Genomic DNA, 20,119 nt, shown 5'->3' on the forward strand with positions numbered 1-20,119 from the left:
TCTCTCCCTTGCCTTTTCTTGGCATTAGGTGGAATGTTATTTAAAACAAGACACAGTTCAACTTCAAAAAGAAAAATCATTCTGCAAAATACAGCTTAGACCCATTTACTGGTCATTTATCATCCTTAAGAGAGTGGAGTAGAAATTTCTATATTTGGGAGATTTGAATGATTTACAGTGCAACTGCGGCTCTTGTTGGCACCAGGATCCAGGGACGCAGTAGGCTCCTTAGGACTTTGAGGAGTGTCCCAAACTGTTTCGAAATGACACGGAGAATATTCAATGTGGCATATGCAGAGCAGCTTGATAATCACTTATCTTCACTACATTCACACAGGCTGCTGCTCAGAGGGTAGACTTAACCCAGAGGCCTGTGATTTTCTGAAGGGTGATCAAAAGTCTTCATCTCCACATCTAAATGTGTATTTCTTCTCTCCGGTGTTTTAAAAAGCTTAGCTTTATGCATCTTCCATTTCCTTCAAATAGTGGGCAAATAACAATATGCCTATTATGGTACCTGGCACCTAGTTGAAGCCCAATAAACATTTGTTGAGTAAATAAATAGTTAAGTAGAATGTTATAAGCATTGCTAGCGTTATTGTGTTGGCCTGAACAGTGCAAGAATAGACTTGAGGCAATCAAGTAATTTCCCTTAACAGTATAAGCTAATTATTTGAGAGATGAAGATCTGGTGCATCATATTTATTTGTCAGGTTCCATTTGCTCCTAATTAAAGGTGGAAAAGTTGTTTGTAGCTTTGAAGGGATGGCACAATGACCCACTCCTACATAGATTTTTTTATTTTCCTTGCCAAATTTTCAAGGAAAATACATCAAGATAAAATTAACAGGCATTCCTCTTAGTTACTTCTGTTTTCTTTTCTCTGTTACTGTTTTCTAGAGGGCAGGCAGGGTGTGGAGCAGGAAACTGTTTTGACTGTATTTTTACAGCCCATCTGCCTACATGACTTCTGTACTTGATTCTGCTAACCTTGGTTGACTAATAAAATCATCCTCCCACATAAATAGCAGATATAGTGATCCAAGATTAAAATGCTGCATTTATCATAAGCCTCAGAAAGTTTAATTCATTCATTCCTTCATTCATTCCACAGATATGAATTCAGTGTATCATATGTGTCAGGCTCTGTGCTAAAGCTGTGAATTTAACACTGAGCAAATTCTAACATGGTTTCTGCTCTAAGCTTACAATCTGAGATGGTTGATGAATATTAATTAAATAATCATACTAAAAGTATATAGCTACAAACTAAATTATTTTTTAAAAGAAATATGGTTCTATTAGGATCATATAACAACAGGAACTGATTTACACTAGGAAACCAGGGAGAAATTTACTAAGGAGAAGGCTGAAGAAAGGGAATGTCTGAAGAAAGGGAAAGAGCATCCTAGGCAAGAAGATTGTGAAATGCGAAGGCCCCATGTCTGGGGGTGCATGGTGCACTGAATGTTGGTCAGTGTGGCTGGGTGGGAAGAGAAAGGGCTGATGGGAAGGCAGGCCCATGCCCTGCAGGGACCACACCTAGGCCATATGAAGAGCTTTGACCTTCATCCCCTGAGCATTAGACAGACTTACAAGGGTTAAAGCCAAGGGTGAGGAAGTAGAGGCAGGGAGAAGGGATGCATGGCCCTTATCATATCTGTGTTTTGGATTGGGGAAATGTAAGTATCAATTCTTCACAAATACAAGGGAGATGAAGATGCTGAGCCCTGGATAATCCTTTCTTTGCTGCAGATGAAGTTCCTGAAAATTCTTTACCATCCATTCTCCCTTCCACTAAATTTCAGAAAGAGTGCATCCAGGTCCCTAGCTGTGTGCTGAGTAACACTTGCATGTGGCCATTGCTGGACCATGCAGCAATAGCATCTCCTCTTGTCAGCTCTTCTAGCCCCTTCTCACTCTCTGCTTTTCCTTTTGATGATGGGGCGGTGGCAAAACACAGTTCATTTCTGTTTTTGGCAAAGTGTGAATGGCATGGCTTGTGGCACCTTCTCTCCTGGTTTAGAGAGCAAGCTTTGGAGGTAGAGTGGCTTTGCCCCTCGTTTAGCCTTACAGGGTTGTTCTGAGGATTAGGTGGCTTGATATTTGTAAAACGTATAGAACAAGAACTGGCACATAGCAAGTACTTAGTTAATGATAGCCATTATTATTACCTATTTTGTGGATATATTGCTAAAGGGACAAAAAGCAGGATACATAACGATGTATTAAAAGGGCTTGCACAAATGTATCCTAATAAATGCAAAGCAAATGTCTGAGGATATGTGGTGGTTACATCTGAGGAACGGGACTGGGGTTTAGGGGAGAAAGCTAGGCAAGTGGCTTTTGCTTTTTCATCTAATATTTTTGTAGTAATTGATTTTTTTATTATAAAAAGTATACTTTTAGAGTAATGAAATTACAAGGAATAGTTTAGAAAGTCCATCCATACTTTCCATCATGTCAGTTTTTTTAAAAGGCATGATGATTTCAACATAACCTCTTTTCATATTTTTTCATCCTTAAATTCGGAGATATCATCCAAAAACTTTTCTTGGGGTAAAAAAACATGTATCTAAAACCCAGCAATTTCCCGGATTTTCATTTCTTTACTATGCCTTAGTCAAATAAAAGTTTTTATAATTACATGCTATTTTAATTCCACAGTTATAAAATTATTCTAGTTATTCTTTCATCTCTCCATATACATATATAGAGTTGTCTGGAATGCTGTTCACCCACCAGATATAAACAACGCGTTTGGCTTCATTGTTGCTGACTTCATTGCAAAGCATTGCTTAAATTTTTATAATAAGCATTTTTATAAAAACAATGAAATCATTGCTCAAAATTGGAGATGAGAAGTGTTAGTTCACTCTTCTGTTTAGAAGTAAACATGGCCAGGCATGGTGGCTCACGCCTGTAATCCCAGCACTTTGGGAGGCCGAGGCAGGCAGATCATGAGGTCAAAAGATGGAGACCATCCAGGCCAACATGGTGAAACCCTGTCTCTACTAAAAATACAAAAATTAGCTGGGCATGGTGGCACACGCCTGTAGTCCCAGATACTCAGGAGGCTGAGGTAGGAGAATCGCTTGAACCCAACAGGTGGAGGTTGCAGTGAGATCGTGCCACTGCACTCCAGCCTGGCAACACAGCAAGACTCCATCACACAATACCCAGCACCCAGCATCTCATCTTTTCCAGACATTTAGGATGCTGAACTTCTTCAGGATTACGAAGTTGAGTAGCTGTTGTGCAGTATCTATTGCTCATGAAGGAGGTGAGAAGTGGACTATGTGGTTACTGAATCAGGATGATGAAAATATTTGAAATGATGATCTCATATTAACATACAGTCTACCATCCTTTCCTCTTGTTTTTTATTTATTTTTTTCTTAGCAGGTAGAGGCTTTTTATGTTTAACTAAGCATTTTGATTAATTGAATTGGTATTTTTCAATAGTGTAGGTAACCAGTTGAGAATCATTAATATTGTACAATGTTAGAGCATGGTAGCTTTGATCATCATTTAAATACAACTGTTTCCTTGCCCAGCAATTATACACCACTATCATGGATCAGATAAGAACATAAATCTGGAGGGAACTTTGAGTCCCCTGGTAAATACTTCATGAAGCCAATGGGAGCTTGCCAATTAGACAATCATCTTTGCATAAGATGTATTTCCAACGAGTAACTGCATTATACAGTCCTTAGCATATTGTGCCCCTCGGGATATGATGATAATTGACTGTGTCACAGAAGAAACAATTTGAAGAAACTGGGACTAAGCTGATTATCAACTGAACCTTTAGAACAGGGTTAGCAAATGATGGCCCAAGGGCCAAATCTGGCCCGCTGCCTAATTTTGTCTAGTGCATGAACTGGCCAAATCTGGCCCGCTGCCTAATTTTGCCCAGTGCATGAACTAAGAATGGTTTTTATGTTTTAAGTGACTGGGGAAAAATAATCAAAAGTAGAATAACATTTCATGACATGTAAAAATTATATGAAATTCAGATTTCCTGTCCCTGAAGTTGTATTAGAATATAGCAGATTCATTCATTTACACATTGTCTGCAGCTGCTTTTGCACCACAATTTCAGAGTTGAGTAGTTGAGACAGAGAAGATAAGAGAAGAAAGTATTGACTGTCTGACTCTTTATAGAAAAAGTTTGCTGACCCTTCCTTTAGACTCAGGTACAAGTTATTTGTGTGCATGTCTGCTTACGAATGGATAATGCTTCTGTGTTAGAAATATATCTGGCCGGTTGATGTGGCCATCAAGGAGGTGCAATACTCCATATTCTTCTATTTTCCTCACTCCCTTCTCAAAGTCAAAAGAAAGCTATTGAGTGAGAAAAATTAGAGTATTGGAAGGGATCATAAGAAAGATATTGGTAACAGAAAAGACCTACACATTACCTCCAAAGCTTGTAAATTACTAACTCTAATTTTAAGTCCTAAAATCAGATTAGTTCTCTACATTTTAAATTTTGAAATTATTTACTCGCTGTGTCTGAGAAATCTTTTGAGAAGCAAGAGCATTTGTTCTTGTGACTCTTACAAAATACAGTGGCTGGCCGGGCGCAGAGGTTCACGCCTGTAATCCCAGCACTTTGGGAGGCCAAGGCAGATGGATCACGAGGTCAGGAGTTCAAGACCAGCCTGGTCAAGATGGTGAAAGCCCATCTCTACTAAAAATACAAAAATTAGCTGGGCATGGCAGCAGATGCCTGTAATCCCAGCTACTCAGAAGGCTGAGGCAGAGAATTGCTTGAAGCCAGGAGGCGGAGGTTGCAGTGAGCCGAGATCGCACCACTGCTCCCTAGCCTGAGCGACAGAGTAAGACTCCGTCTCAAAAAAAAAAAAAAAAAAAAAAAAATTAAAAAATAAAATACAGTGGCAAACCAGATGGAGGCTCTTTGTTCAATGGCATTATCATATTGAATGGTGCTCTTTGGTGTATGCTTGCATTCAGTTGTAGATACGATATAATGCATGACTGGATAATAGGAAATATCTTTTAGTAGAATGTGTAATTCTTGATAGGATATCCTGTCCATTGGCTTTGACAGTTGAATTAACCTATTTGGCTGACATGGACCTTCCTAATGACCACAATATGTAAGAAAATATGAAATTAATACAAAGGCTATCTTGTACTGGTAGCAAGATAGCTACTGGTAGGAAACATTAGCAATAGTATCTAAAATATAGAATTGAAAATGTGAGTCATTTTGCTTTTAAATCTCTATCATGTACATGACTGACTTCAGTTGTCCCCTCCCCTCCCTTTTGTTCTGTTTCAGAGGTTGAAGGCTGCATTGACTCACCACCCTGCTGCCATGTCAAATGGGAACATGAACACCATGGGACACATGATGGAGATGATGGGCTCCCGGCAGGACCAGACGCCACACCATCACATGCACTCGCACCCACATCAGCACCAGACACTGCCACCCCATCACCCTTACCCACACCAGCACCAGCACCCAGCGCACCATCCTCACCCTCAACCCCATCACCAGCAGAATCATCCACATCACCACTCCCATTCCCACCTTCATGCACACCCAGCACATCACCAGACCTCGCCACATCCGCCCCTGCACACCGGCAACCAAGCACAGGTAGACCTTTTCTGTGATCTCTTTCCCCTTCTTATTCTCTTTCTTAACAGTACAAGCTCTAATGCTGGGGTCATTTGCAGCAATCTTGTTTGACAAGCCCAGGTGTTCTATCTCACATTCTAGGGAGCTCTGTTTATCTCCTAGGAGGCAACTCTTACCCGTAAGACCCTACCAGATCATAATTTCTATAAATAATATACTAAATAATATCAGGTCTAGTCTCTAAGGGCAAGTATAAACTTTAAGTTCTCCAAAATCTATTTCTGCAGTGTGTCAGAAAGCCCCTCCCAAAAGTAATATGAATCAATGGATTAGGAAGAACTTAAATTTGTGAAGAAAGATGTGAATTAAGAATGAGAAAAACAAGTTAATTCTAACCCTGGTTCTAGCTGCTGTTTTAAAACATCATAGAGACTGAATTTTGTCACCTGTAAAATGGAAGTTAAATACAACAGGCAATCTTCTGAGTAACAGTGAATGTTAAAAAATCTAACGAGTAACAATTCAAGGCAGACAAAGAAGCTCCGTCATGGATGCTAGGGCATAAGGTGCTGTGTAAATGGTGAAGAGAGGTGACTCATCCCCCTGAATGAGAAATGCGTTGGAGGGAACAGAAAGAGAGCCAAGTTCTGTAGATGATCACCAAGAGAAAGGCCAAATCCCAGTGGGGGAGAGTCACCAGGAGTGGCTGTAAAGAAAGCCAGCATTTAGACAAAACTGAGAGAGGGTTGGGGGACCAGGCAGACGTTATGTCACCCACGGCCAAGAAGAGAGGCGAGTCCTGTACAGGAGTGAGTTTTGGTAAGTGGATGAAGGGCATGTCCAGGAGCATGGCTGGGCCTAGACACTTTGGATCCTCAAGCAGAATGACCTTCATCCATACCCTCCACCCAGTCCACACTGCCAGCTTCCAACCAGCTGGATCAGAAGGGTGTCGGAAGCGTGGAACCGTCAAATAACACTTATTCACCGTCTCCTCTGTCATCTGCCTCTGGAGACGAGACCTTACACCAGGCAGCTTTTTGAACTCTTGAGCCCCCCTCCATTAACATGCACCAAACCTGGACAGCCATCCACAGAATGGGTCAGGCACAAGCAACTCTCTAAGCTATTCACTAGATAAACTGTCTTTTGCAAAGTCCTTAGAGGTGTTCTACATTGTGAATAAGAATTGAGCATTAGAGTGAGATAACCTTAACTTTTTTCCTGGCTTCCTCACTGTGTGATTGTGAACAGAAACGATGAACCTCTCTAACCCTCAGTTTTCCCATCTGTAAAATGGGGCTGGGTAATAGTAGACTAAACTCTAGGCTCTTATGAGTATTAAATAAGAGAATCTCTGTAAAGCCCTTGGCACAGTGTTCAAAATATGTTATTTCAAACCAAAATAATAGAAGTTTAGCAAATTGTATAGCAATCAAACATTACCCAGAGAACCTTTTTGGTCACATTTTTAGTCAAATGCCATACTAGAACGTGTATTTAGAAAGAAAAAAAAAAAAACTACAAAGTCAACGATGGTCAAATTGATTCACATAGGTACTTAGTTTATAAGGAAACAAGAACATCAAGGTTTGGTCACCTTTGTGGGCAAGTTATTTCACAGGGCAAGTTATATAACAATTCTTTGAATATAAAAGCCATTCACTAGCTAATTACCAATTAGCCAGTTGCCCTCTGTTTCAAGTCAGTAAGTGGCCAATTGTATATGCAATTAGTTAATTGCTATTATAATTAGCTTCATGAACAGTTACTTTTTTTAATTGTATACTAAAAAGAAAGAGCCCAGGTTGGTCTTGCTAAAATTTGAACCAGATCATTTAGGCAGTATCCCAAAATACCACTTTTAAATTGTATTAACTTGGCTGATTACTGAGATCTTGCCATTTTTCTTAATTGTATGATTATCTGAAAGTAGGAATAGAATCCTTTGAACTCGGAGATTCTAAGATGCTTTGGAATAAATTCTGCCTTTTTGAAATTATAATTGATTACTTTTGATCAAAATTTTCAGAGCATCTATGCCAAGAGAATTCTGCTTTAAAAATAAAATTACAAGCAACAATAATTACCAGTTACACAGATTCTGGTTTTAGGAATGTATTTGCATTTTCTCCTGGCTTCTTGTGCTCCTCCTGCATGTAAGGATGTAATTGTAGAGTGCTGGTTTCAAGGAATTTCTCTTAACCAATCCTGAACCTACATTACACCTGAAACCACGTCACTTATGCCTTTGGGTGAAGACACATGAAAAGTGTCATGGGCTACATTGATTAAACTTAGGGTAGGAGGATACAGAATTGAAAGATAAGTCCCTGCAATGGAGATTTGAAAACACTTTTTTCCTTTTTGAGGGTTTTGTCTGGGGCTGGCAATAAGAGATCATAATTCACAAAAGGAAACAGTTAAAGGCAAAAATATCCAAGCAGTTAGCACATTCCCTCTTAATGCTTTTCTTTGCAGTAGTTAGCTCAGGAATTAGCATCCGATATGGCAAGTGGTAAGCCTTTGCCAATAACAAGGATGACGTCTTCACTAGCAATTCTGATGAGTAAGAACTTACACAGTTAATTTATTTTGTTATTCCTCTACAATCGGGAGGAAAATAGTCACCAACAAACAGTTCTAGAAAATGTCTTTGCTGGCCGGGTGTGGTGGCTCACGCCTGTAATCTCAGCATTTTGGGAGGCCGAGGCGGGTGGATCACCAGGTCAGGAGTTCAAGACCAGCCTGGCCAAGATGGTGAAACCCCGTTCAACTAAAAACTACAAAAATTAGCCAGGCATGGTGGCAGGTGCCTGTAATCCCAGCTACTTGGATGACTGAGGCAGGAGAATCGCCTGAACCCAGGCAGCAGAGGTTGCAGTGAGCTGAGATCATGCCACTGCACTCCAGCCTGGGTAACAGAGAGAGACTTTGTCTCAAGAAAAAAAGAAAATGACTTTGCTTTACATAAAATTAGTGAGATGCAGTTCAACCTCAACCCTGGGCCTGATTCTTTTACAGTTAGTCATAGAAGGTTTGATAGAGTTTTGGATTAAAATATATCACCATCAGTCAACTGATGTCAACCAGTAGCCATTATTAGTGCAATTACAGTCATTCTGATTGATTTCAATCATAGTGCTGGAATGTGGTAGAAAAGATTGTTGGGCTTCATTTTTAAAACTTTTGGCCTGTTATTTCTGCAGGTTAAATGTCTCTTGTAAAACAACTTTATAGGTATTACAGTCATAAACCTGAGTGACTGAGAAATGGGAGAGGAAAAAAAAAAAACCACCTTTTATTGAGAATGAAGAAGGAGGAAGGAATGAAGTGCGTGAGGGAAAGCATTAGGTGTCCAGACATATAAAGAGTCAGTCGTAGAAATTTCACAAGGTGCTGTGTGTCTGCCTTATGAATAGAAATAAAGCTGTATGTGTGGGGGTCTCCAAGCCTTAGATGTTGCTGAGTCCCACACAGACCTTGCAAGAACTCTATAAGCATAGTAAAATTTTTTAATAAAGTGCTTTGCCACTCTTAGGATTTCCTTCTAATGTAAGTGTATGGTAATGCACAAGCAACTCTCACTATCTCATACACACAGGGTGTGACAGGGCTCAGTGCTGCTTCAGGCATCGATTTAACGCTTTCAAAGGCCCAGCTTCCCAATCACCTAGAAAGCTCTCCTGGATCTCCTTTCACCCTGGCGAGCCCTCTGAGGGGCAGGCAGGCCCAGCTGGAGTGTGCAGGTCCAGCTAGTCCTCTGCATTAAGAACTGTGAAATAGTCAAAATAGGATTTCACCTGCTTTCCTGGCTTCATGGGCTTCTTTTGATAGGAGTCACAGTGGCAACAATGTCCCAGAGGTGTGTTAGGAGCACAACTTTACCACTATTAGAATGCAAGGAGCCCACAACCTGCTCAGAGGTTTTCTGCAGATGACAGTTGAGTCATCCATATTGTAATAATAACCCTGATCTTTCTGTTTTCACCCTGTAGCCATACATTGGCTATTTTAAAGTTGTTTATTTGTTTTTGTTTTTGTTTTTTAGAGACAAGGTCTTGCTGTGTTGCCCAGGCTGGAGTGCAGTGGCACGATCATAGCTCATGGCATCCTCGACCTCCTGGGCTCAAGCAAGCCTCCCACCTCAGCCTCCTGAGTAGTTAGAACTGCAGGCATGCACCACCATGCCTGGCTAATTTTTCCATTTTTTTTGTAGACACAGGGTCTTGCTATGTTGCCGAGGCTGGTCTGAAACTCCCGGCCTCAAATGATCCTCCCGCCACGCCTGGCCCTTACTTTAAAGTTTTTAAACACACCGTCAGTAAAACATTTTTAATAGCTGAAGGAGAAAAGTAAATGTTTCCTCTACCATGATTCGGCTAAATGCCTGTCAGGGAAAAATCCATCTGACTACATCTTTTCACGAGTCATTCCTATATCTTGCCAACACATCACAGAATATAGGTCAGCGATGCTTTTTCTTTTCTTTCCTGTGTGTGATTTCATCATTTATTTCATTCATAGGAGGCAAGTCTCATATGCTGACTGAAGCAATAGACTTTCTGTGCTTTGCATTTTAACATCAGCTTGGGTTTCTTCCCTTACCTAACGCGTCCTTCCCTATCCCCATCACCTCCTCCCTCTCTGTCTCAGCAGGTTTCACCAGCAACACAACAGATGCAGCCAACCCAGACAATACAGCCACCCCAGCCCACAGGGGGGCGCCGGCGAAGGGTGGTGGACGAGGATCCCGACGAGAGGCGGCGGAAATTTCTGGAACGGAACCGGGCAGCTGCCACCCGCTGCAGACAGAAGAGGAAGGTCTGGGTGATGTCATTGGAAAAGAAAGCAGAAGAACTCACCCAGACAAACATGCAGCTTCAGGTGCAGCCCACGGTGTCCTTCCCCGGGACTCAAAGGCCCTCTGCTCCGCGGACATTTCCGGCCCCGACAGGCACTTGTTGACCTAAGCAGTGATGCCACACACTTAGTCCACAGAGGAGCCGCAGCCTCACTCCTCGAGCTTTATTAATTCCGGGACACTCTACAAAACAAAATTAACGGTTCAGTTTTTCAATCAATTTGCCCACAGAGCTCTGAGAAGGGGGGACCTACCCAACTAAGTTGTAGGGCTGGGAGCACAGGCTTTAATCTGACAGATATCCAAACCCTGGTTCAGCAATTACTTGCTAGGTTTAACTCTCTGGCTCTCTGTTTCTTCCTCTATAGAATGGGAATCATAACTTTATAGAGTTGTTACATTAGGGGGAATAAACAAACTAATGTCTCCAAAGCAGTTGCCCAGTGCCTGGCCCATAATAAACCTTCAACTGAAAAGGAGCTGTTCGTTATATTCACTAGGTTGAGGGGGTTGCCTTGGCTTATACTTGATTATCTCTATTTTTGTTTCACATGGAAGAAAGAAAGGTTTATGGTCATTATGTAGCTCTGAAAGAAATGGCATGTTTTCATCTCATTTGCCAACTCACCAAGATTTGAATCTTGCATAATTTTTGCTTTTTATGAATGGCTTAACTGGAGAGATTTTATAATGAGGCCCAGAAGTGTCTGGGAGTGTCCAAGAGAAAAGGAAGAAACTCTAGTACCCGGGCTTCTCCAGCAGACTTTATAGTTTATAATGATGCAGTTCAGAGCATTTGTTCCAATGTTAAAAATATGTGCACTATTTATCAGCAGAAAAAAAGGCAAGTAAATAGACACGTATGTGACCCACAGTCCAGGGATAGCATTAAGAGTCGTGGATTATACTCCAGTGCTTCCACAAGCTGAGAGAATGGCCAAAGAGAGTGGGGCAGGGAGAAAAGTACCCTACATAGGGAGACTCTGCACTTTAAGAGTTCATGGGGTCTGGGTGCAGTGGCCCACACCTGTAATCCCAGCACTTGGGGAGGCTAATCACTTTGGGAGGTGGCCGGATCACTTGGGGTCAGGAGTTTGACTAGCCTGGCCAAGGTGCAGAAACCCTGTCTTTACTAAAAATACAAAAAAATTTGCCGTGGTGGCACACGCCTGTAGTCCCAGCTACTCAGGAGGATGAGGCAGAAGAATGGCTTGAATGCAGGAGGGAGAGTCTGTAGTGAGCCAAGATCGCACCACTGTACTCCAGCCTGGGCAACAGGGTGAGACTCTGTCTCAAAAAAAAACAGTTAATGGCTAGGCATTAGTAGGTTACTTTCATCTTCTTCCCACACCTAGTTCTCTGTGCATCCTTAGAAAGGAACAGTTAGGATGCCAAACCTCAAAGCCTTTGCATATTCAGTTTCATTAAATGGAGATGGCTTGGGGCTTCCAGTGTACAAATTGAAAGTATATAAGGAAAGTGTGTGTTGTATGAGGGCCTGAATTTCATAATTTATGGATGTTCATTTTTCCCCCTAAATGTGTCATTCTTTTTGTGATAGACATGATGAGCAAGAAACTGGGAAACATATAGCAGATGTGAGGAAAATAAGATAATGATTCCCGCACTAACTTGCATGCTGCGGGAAGACTGGGACTGTCTCTTACTACTCCCTCCACCCACTATCTGTCTGCTGTTTATAGTGTGGTGTCTACACTCAGTAACTTATTTGTTGAATAAATGAATGGGTTCCCCTGTTTATAGTATAGTGTCTACACTCAGTAACCATTTGTTAAATAAATGAATGAATTCCTCATTGCTGGAGTGTCTAAGAATTGGCTGCTTGACTACTTGGCAAGGATGTGATTGCAGGGAGTCAAGCCACCAGAAAAATGGCTGGACTTAAACACCTTTAAAGCCACTTGTAGAATCTGATAGGCATAGTAGTATCTGAGAAACTTCTAGGTAGAATGTGGTTAAGCATTTTTCTTTTTTGAGACAGGGCCTCACTCCATTGCTCAGGCTGGAGGGCAGCTTACTACAGCCTTGACCTCCTGGACTCGAGTGTTCCTCCCACCTCAGACTCCCAAAGTGTACATCACCATGCCTGGCTAATTTTTTTTTTTTTCCTCTAGAGACAAGGTCTTATTATGTTGCCCAGGCTGGTCTCAAGCTCCTGGGCTCAAGCAACCCTCCAACCTCAGCCTCCCTAAGTGTTAGGATTATAGGTGTGAGCCTCTACGCCCAGCCAAGCATTTTTAATATTAATAATCATATTTTAATTTTGATGTATATTGAAAAATGTAATTAGAAGATCAAATCTGCAGTTTCAAAGATATTAGTAAGAAGGCTAAATTATTAAAAATTGAGTTAATTTGCACAAACATGTGAAGTAAATAAAAGTTCTTGTATATGTGAACCTAGTAAATATTACAGCAGTGGTTCTCTGATAACTGAAGCTGGGGAAACCCAGGAATTTGCCACCATTTCTGAGGTCTGCAAGAGGATGATGCAAACATGTAGCTTTTCTCAGTCTTGGCCCTATTGACTTCTGGGCTCAATCATTCTTTTTTGTTTCCTGTGCATTGCAGGCTATTTAGCAGCATCCTTGGCCTTTACCCACTATGTATCAGGAGCACACCTTCCACCTATGACAACCAAAGAGTCTCCAGACATTGCCAAATGTCCCCTGGTGGTGATTGGGAAGGGAAATTGGGTGGCAAAATCAGCCTTAGTTAGGAACCACTGCTTAGATGAAGGAGCCAAAAATAGCCAGCTGGCACATATCAGCTGCCAAGGCTTTAAATCAGTTTTAACTAAAATGAGTCCTTGCAGAATTCCTTCAGGGTATTGACTGTGATCCTAATGCATGCAAACATGGAGGGATCATAGCAGAGAGCCAGGAAAGTAAAGATGTCCATTGACTTTGAGGCCAGAGGTGTTCGTGACTTGGCATATGCATATTTATGATTGCTTTTACAAAACATACAAGGTAAATTTACCCTTTGCTAGACCCTAATGCACTGATTTTTTTTCACATTTCTTTAGAGCCAAATGGCTAAGGAAAAAAAGGAACTAGAACTCTAGCTCCCAAAACCAGAAAAAAAAAAAAAAAATCCTACTGAGTTCATGTGACAGGCACCAATATCTTTTGGTAGTTAAAACAGTACCCCAAAAAGGGACAGTCTCTGAACAGACTAAATTGTTGATATTTTCCAACCACCGCTTTGCCTTGGAGGGACAGAAGCCACAACCGCCCAGTGTTCTCTCTGAAGCTGAGTGTCCTGCATCAGGCCCTGGGATGCTGGAGAGGATGCTGCAGATTCCGCTACCTTTGAATGACCCTTTCCCTCTCACTGGACCTTTGTCAAAAGAAAAAGGTGGCTCTCTTGAGGCTGGACCAGTGAGCCAAATTTTAAGTAAACAGAAATGGAAGGTGCTAAGCAAACAAACTCCAGCCAAATGGAATATCCAAGGTCTGGATGGCCAGCTGCCACTTTTGAGTTGTTTTCCAGCATAGAACCCTCTAGTTAGGCTGCAGCATTTCAGATTGGAAAAACCAGACCTAAGAAAACAAAATCAAACTCCCAGACTTCATTTCCTAGTCTCACAACACATCTCTGCCCAAGAGGTCCAAAAAGGTATAGGAATTGGGAAAATATTAGAAACCACCTAATCTGACATTTTATGGAGAAAGAAACTGAGGTTAGGGAAATGATGGGTCTTCCCTAATGTCACACAATGAGTAGGTGGCAGAATGAGGACTCAGGGAAGTCTCCTGTTGACCTAACCCACTTCTTTGTGGTCTTTTATTTTAGAAACTCCGTAAGCCAAAGAAATCCATGTTCTTTTTTCTGATATTAAGTGACTAAGATCAGCTCTAAATTCATCAACTGCTGATGTGGTACTCAGTAGAACGTCTGTGTTCAGTAGAGGATATGGAAATCATCTGGTCACCCATGGAAATAATTGCTTTTCTTTTTTAGTGCAAAGACACATGGTCTAAGTTGCTGCTGAAATTTTGGACACATGAGCCCAGGTCTGGGACTTGGCAAGCGAATAGGCCAGATGGGAACTGTTGCTTGACAAATTGAAAGTTCTTTGTTTCAGAGTGAACCAAACCTGGTCTCAGCTAATCTACCAAAACAAAAAAGCTGGGGGAGGGTATATTGTAGGGCCCATTTTGATAATTATTTTTTTGGCACAAACTACTGCTTACACCAAAAAGCACTGTGGATTTATCGTATAAATAATGACATCCCCAAAGCTGAACACTGCAAATGTAGCTATTAGGGACTTGTTGGAGTGCTTGCTTAAAGTATGTTATTGTAGTATTGAATATCTCTATGGAGTGCTGCTTCATCCCAAGGCAAACTATGGGTTTAAAAATAGATCAGTCCAATTGGATCTTAGAGTTGCTAAACAGCTAACTGCTTTAGAGGAGCAAACTCAAAATCATTTAGAAAAATGAAAAGATGAAGAGTTGATTTCCACCAGACAATCGATATATATTATTAATACCTTGTATTTACAAAGTACTTTTATATTAAGACCTAAAACTCTGATTATAACCTACATAGGGGAATAAAAAATGGTGGTTTTCCTCAATTTATAAAACAAGGTAATTCAGAGTAAGAAAATACCTCCAGAAGGCCTGGTTTTTATTTCCCTACTAGACTTCTAGGCCACATTTGATTTCTTTTATGCATTTTGAAACATTTGCTATCTGGTTGTTCTCTTCCAAAATGAATTCAAGGTGATTCCACTTATGTTCCCCTGAAAAGGGTTTTTACTTAAAATATAGTCTAGTATTTGTGCATTTCCTACAGGAATCAGTCTTTCACTATGGAATCTTTAAGATGATTATGCATGTGCACAGCACACAATTCATTCTTCTTTCTCCAAGATAGTGATTTTTGACCTTTCTTAAGCCAAAGACCCTTTTTGAAATATAATGAAGGCTCCATAGATGCTGTCTCAGCAATATGGACACATAAATGGACATACAAAATTTTGTTCTAAAATGAAACTATAAATGTTGCTTTGGAATCTGCCTTACTACAATTTGGAAGCATAAGAGGTGATAGAACTGGCTCCCTTGTGAAAGATAAGACCAGAATTATAAGCATATTTGAGCATATTGAAAGTAGTTAAGTAATGAATAAAAGTCAAGACTGAATCTTTCATTAGATAATTGGGTAATTTTCTTTCTCAATAGAAGGTGACACAGAATTGCATGTAGAATAAAAAAAAATTCTTTCTGGAAGGAATTTAGAGAAGTAGTTCTCTACTTCTATACATGAAGTATAAAACCAGCGTGTTTTATACTTGGTTGGCATGGCAGCTTGGGAACTCAAACCCTATTATTCTCAACTCTCAGGCGAGAGTTCCTTTTCCTATTGGATGCTGCCCTATGAGTTTCTATGGCTTCTGTGGTTATCAGGCCTTTATTTAGTCCTTGCAGCATCGTAGTTACGTGTATATGGTATAAACAAGAAGCTGATTGCCCTTCTCTACTGACATTAATTGGTGTTCATTTTCCCACCATAACATGGCTAAATAACATAATTATTAACATGTTACATTAAGAAATATGTCCTGCCAGGCACAGTGGCTCATGCCTGTAATCCCAGCAGTTTGGGAGGCTGAGGCTGGAGAATCACTTGAGGCCAGGAGTTCAAGAGCAGCGTGGGCAAAATAACTAGACCCCATCTTTGCAAAACATTTTTTTTAAATTAGGTGGGCATTGTGGCACGTGTCTGTAGTCCCAGCTACTCAGAACGCTGAGGTGGGAGGATTGCTTGAGCCCAGGAGGTAGAGGCTGCAGTGAACCATGATGGTGCCACTGTAGTCCAGCCTGGACGACAGATCAAGACCCTGTCTCTATAAAAAGAAAAAAGAAAAAAAGAATATGTTCATATTCACATATATCTTTCAATGATGGTCAGCTGTCTCAATATTCTCAGGGTTCTGCATTTTTACAGACCCTCACAACACTCAGGCCTTTGGTCTCTGTACTTACAACATATTGCTTTATTAATAAAGTGTTTTGCTGTTCATAGACTAAATGCCACTAAAGTCATATACTTTGTATGGGGTTTTGGTGATAGGCCAGGGCACCACATGTGCTGACTGGTGCTCTTTTTATAGTAAAACAGCCTTATGAAAGCAAAAATTTATTGCGAAACTGTTTGGGGCATGCCAAATATCATAGGCAGTTAGCGCTTTGCTAACTGTAGAAACCCAGAGAATAGAATTCAGAGTGTTTTCTTAAGGAAGGGGCAATGAACGCTTTGTGCCTGGGAGATTGAATGCTGCCAAGAAAGGGTTTCACTGCCCAGGACATAGTGGGGGAAGAAATGGAGACTAAATTCAACCTCTCCAAGATGGCCACAGGCAGGGGTATTTTTTCTTCCAAAAGTATAAGAAAGCAAGAGAACCCAGTTTTGTCTTTAATACTTTTTCTGTTTGTTGTTTTCTAGGTAGAAAAGTGTGGATTCGCTAGAAATTGGAACTTGATTCCATTTTCTAAGATCCATTGTCTACATTATCTGCAGCTGAGAGCTTCTACTCAGGGGGCAAGGTGTCTGGCAGTTTTGATTTCAGAAAAGTGTTATTTCTGTAGTTTAATGCAAATAATATGACATTTCCTTCTGAAGTAAATATATATATAAATATACACACACAAACACATCTCTGTTTCATTGTTTTGTTTTTGTTTGTTTTTGACAAGAGATTGCCTTCATATGATGGTCTAGACGTGACTTTCTTTTATATGTGCTATTTTGAGCAGAGGGAGAAATGAGAAAAAGAAGGAAGGCCATCTGAATTTAGATAGGTGTAAAATCAAAGAGGAAGAAGGTAGTGTTTAAGGCTAAAATAAATTGTCCTGTAAGTTATCCCACTGACCCTGGAATTGACAGAGTCACTTTTGGTTTCCACAGCCCCTTATCAATCACATTCATTTGGAGTTGGGAGGTACAATTTGCCTTCTTGTATGTTCTGAGATGTAAGACCAGTTTTCTTGTTTGGTTGATTTATTCATCGTTAAGGCTAATTTCCCAAATAGTCATTTTTATTTTGTAAAAATAAAGTTTGGAAGAGAAAGGGAATGAGATGAGATTTGTAGATGAGATTTTTATTATTATTATTTGTTTTATTATTATTTTTATTATTTTGTTATTAATATTACTCAATATGTGGTTGCTTATAATGTATTTCACAAAGAAATTTAGAAATGGGAGATATTCCTTTAAAAAGATTTCAATTTTTTTTAGAGTAACTTCTGGAATCCCAAACATACATTCCTAGGTGATAAATACATGGCTGAAAAGCCAAGTTCATATTGAAAGTGTAGGTACAACTTAATGACAGCAATGTTAATCGTGCTTTTCTGTGTGCATGCATTTTTTAAGTTTCCTACATGTGAAGTACAATGCCTGGCAGTCACAAATAAACCTTGACCAAAGAGAGGATATTACTGATCACAATTTTTAATTGGCTTATGCAAGACAGCACTACATTTACAGTTCACTTTTATCAAGTGGAAGCATCTCGGAGCTGCCATCTATTTTGTGTCTATATTTGTAGACAACAGGTGCCAAGTTCGTTATTCTACAAAGCTATGAGCATGCCTTTGTGAATTACTATTAATAGATAAAGTAGAGATCCGAGGCACTTACATGAGTAAATAAGAAGAAAACCCCACACCATCCACAATATCCCGATATTGAGGGGGGAAAGAGTATTTTATAGACCAAAATTGACCAAATAATCAATGCACTCAATCAAGTTAATTCAATCATGGCCCAAAACTTCATTGCCTCTTGCCACCCTCAGCTGACATCATCCACCTGCAGCTGACCAACGTGTGCACTATGTGCTTCCATGCCTCCTGCTCAGTGGGCATCAGGGAAGTGGACGTGCTTTGCTCAACAATAGCCCATGAACAGCAATTGAGCAGGAGATGGTGGGGGTAGCAGGGATTCATGGCTGAAGGTCAATTTATTTTCAGATATTCCTTTTAGATTGAGCAACACATACTTCTTTTGGAAAATCTGATGGTAGATGAGTCAGCTTACTCTGATTGCATTTCAGGTGGAAGCCACAAATCCTACCACATAATTCTACCCAATGCATGCCTCATATTCACATTCTCAATTGGATGTCAACCCGAGCTTGTGAAGGTTATGACAGTTAAATGTATTAAGTGCTTAGTATGTACTGGGTATTGTTCTGTTTCCCATCTATTATCGTATTTAATCCTCACAGTAACACAAATAATGTTGTACTCTTCTTATCACCATCTTATAACGAGGTTGCTGGAGCTCAGTTGGGTTGTGTTATCTACCTAGGGTCATGCAGTCAGTGTGGAGTAAGGATTCTCACCTGGCTTCAGTTCCCATCACCTAAGGGTGTGGTCTAGCCTTTTAATAAGGTTCAGCTCTTGAGTTAAAGCCTAATCTCTTCAGAAAGGCCCTGGTAAATATGAGGGCCAAATTAAAGGTAAGCTACAAACTTTCAGGCGAACCACACTAAATAATGTTCTTGATGTCATTTAGACATAACAGAAGAGTTTGCCAGTTTTGTTGAAAGTGCACAGGGCGTTGGGTTTGTATCCTCTGGTCTTCTCAACATGGTTTTAATACATCTCTTTTAGAATGAAGTGTCTATGTTGAAAAATGAGGTGGCCCAGCTGAAACAGTTGTTGTTAACACATAAAGACTGCCCAATAACAGCCATGCAGAAAGAATCACAAGGATATCTAAGTAAGTCACCGACTTTTTCACTTTTCTTTAGTGTCCAATTTTTTTTTGCCACTAAGTTTGCACTGAATTTGATTGAAAGAGCAAAAGTAAAGTGTAGATTATACTTCCAGGCAGATATACAAGAATTCTTGAGTGGCTTCCTGACTATTCTTCCAAGGGGATCCCTTTGTCCAGACCCCTGTGCAACACCATGCCCACCACCTCCTGATAATTTCTGGCTACTCCTTCCCTGGCATTTCGAAGTATTAAAAAAAATACCAAATTCCACTTTTGCAGCCGGTAAGAAAAGAGCCAGCTGAAGCCCAAGTACTAGTGGCCCAGCAGTCTCCTTCAGAAATCTGTGGGCTGGGAACTAGGCCTTGGGTGAATTACATCCAGTGCCTCCAGAAACACTGCATGTTACTCACTGGGCTGAAAAGCTAGTGACTAACCTCAGTTTATCAATATGTAACATGATCCCTTCCTTCAGACCCCCGTTTCTGCATCTGGAATGCCAGTTGGTTAAATGATAGTTGAGTAGGGATGGTGGGAGGAGCAGGGATTCATGGCTGAAGGTCAATTTATTTTCAAATAATTTTTTAGATTGAGCAACACAGATTCTCCCACCACATGTGAGTATTTTTCCACATTTGATATATGGATGGCTATTTAAAAGACAAGATGGGGAAGTTCACATGTCCATGACTTAAACACATCAAATCATTTTACTGATACAGAAAGCATGGCTTTGCTTGTAGATATAAACTGGAAAGGCATAGCATTGTGACAACAGTTGAAAATAAAGTTTTGAAATTAACTTTCAGAAGAAAATGTGTGAAACTTCTATTTCAAGTAAATATCCAGTACTATTTCTCTGAGGAGTCCACA

At 40.4% G+C, this 20,119-nt stretch overlaps 1 protein-coding gene across 4 annotated transcripts in view; it reads left to right on the plus strand.

The window, feature by feature from the left end:
- The window catches only part of CREB5 (cAMP responsive element binding protein 5), a 420,888-nt gene that overhangs the window by 393,907 nt on the left and 6,862 nt on the right, over positions 1 to 20,119 (plus strand). For 2 of the 4 annotated variants that reach the window (XM_033193435.1, XM_033193434.1), the window contains 3 exons: positions 5,315 to 5,638; positions 10,280 to 10,507; positions 19,144 to 19,252. In XM_033193435.1, coding sequence (XP_033049326.1) covers positions 5,315 to 5,638; positions 10,280 to 10,507; positions 19,144 to 19,252 — 661 coding nt within the window. Of the gene's footprint in view, positions 1 to 5,314; positions 5,639 to 10,276; positions 10,508 to 19,143; positions 19,253 to 19,834; positions 19,864 to 20,119 lie in introns of all 4 variants that reach the window. The other 2 variants (XM_033193433.1, XM_033193432.1) reach the window with 2 other exon arrangements.

Source organism: Trachypithecus francoisi, unplaced genomic scaffold, assembly GCF_009764315.1.
Source record: "Trachypithecus francoisi isolate TF-2019V2 unplaced genomic scaffold, Tfra_2.0 Lachesis_group4, whole genome shotgun sequence".
Taxonomy (NCBI): Eukaryota; Metazoa; Chordata; class Mammalia; order Primates; family Cercopithecidae; genus Trachypithecus; species Trachypithecus francoisi.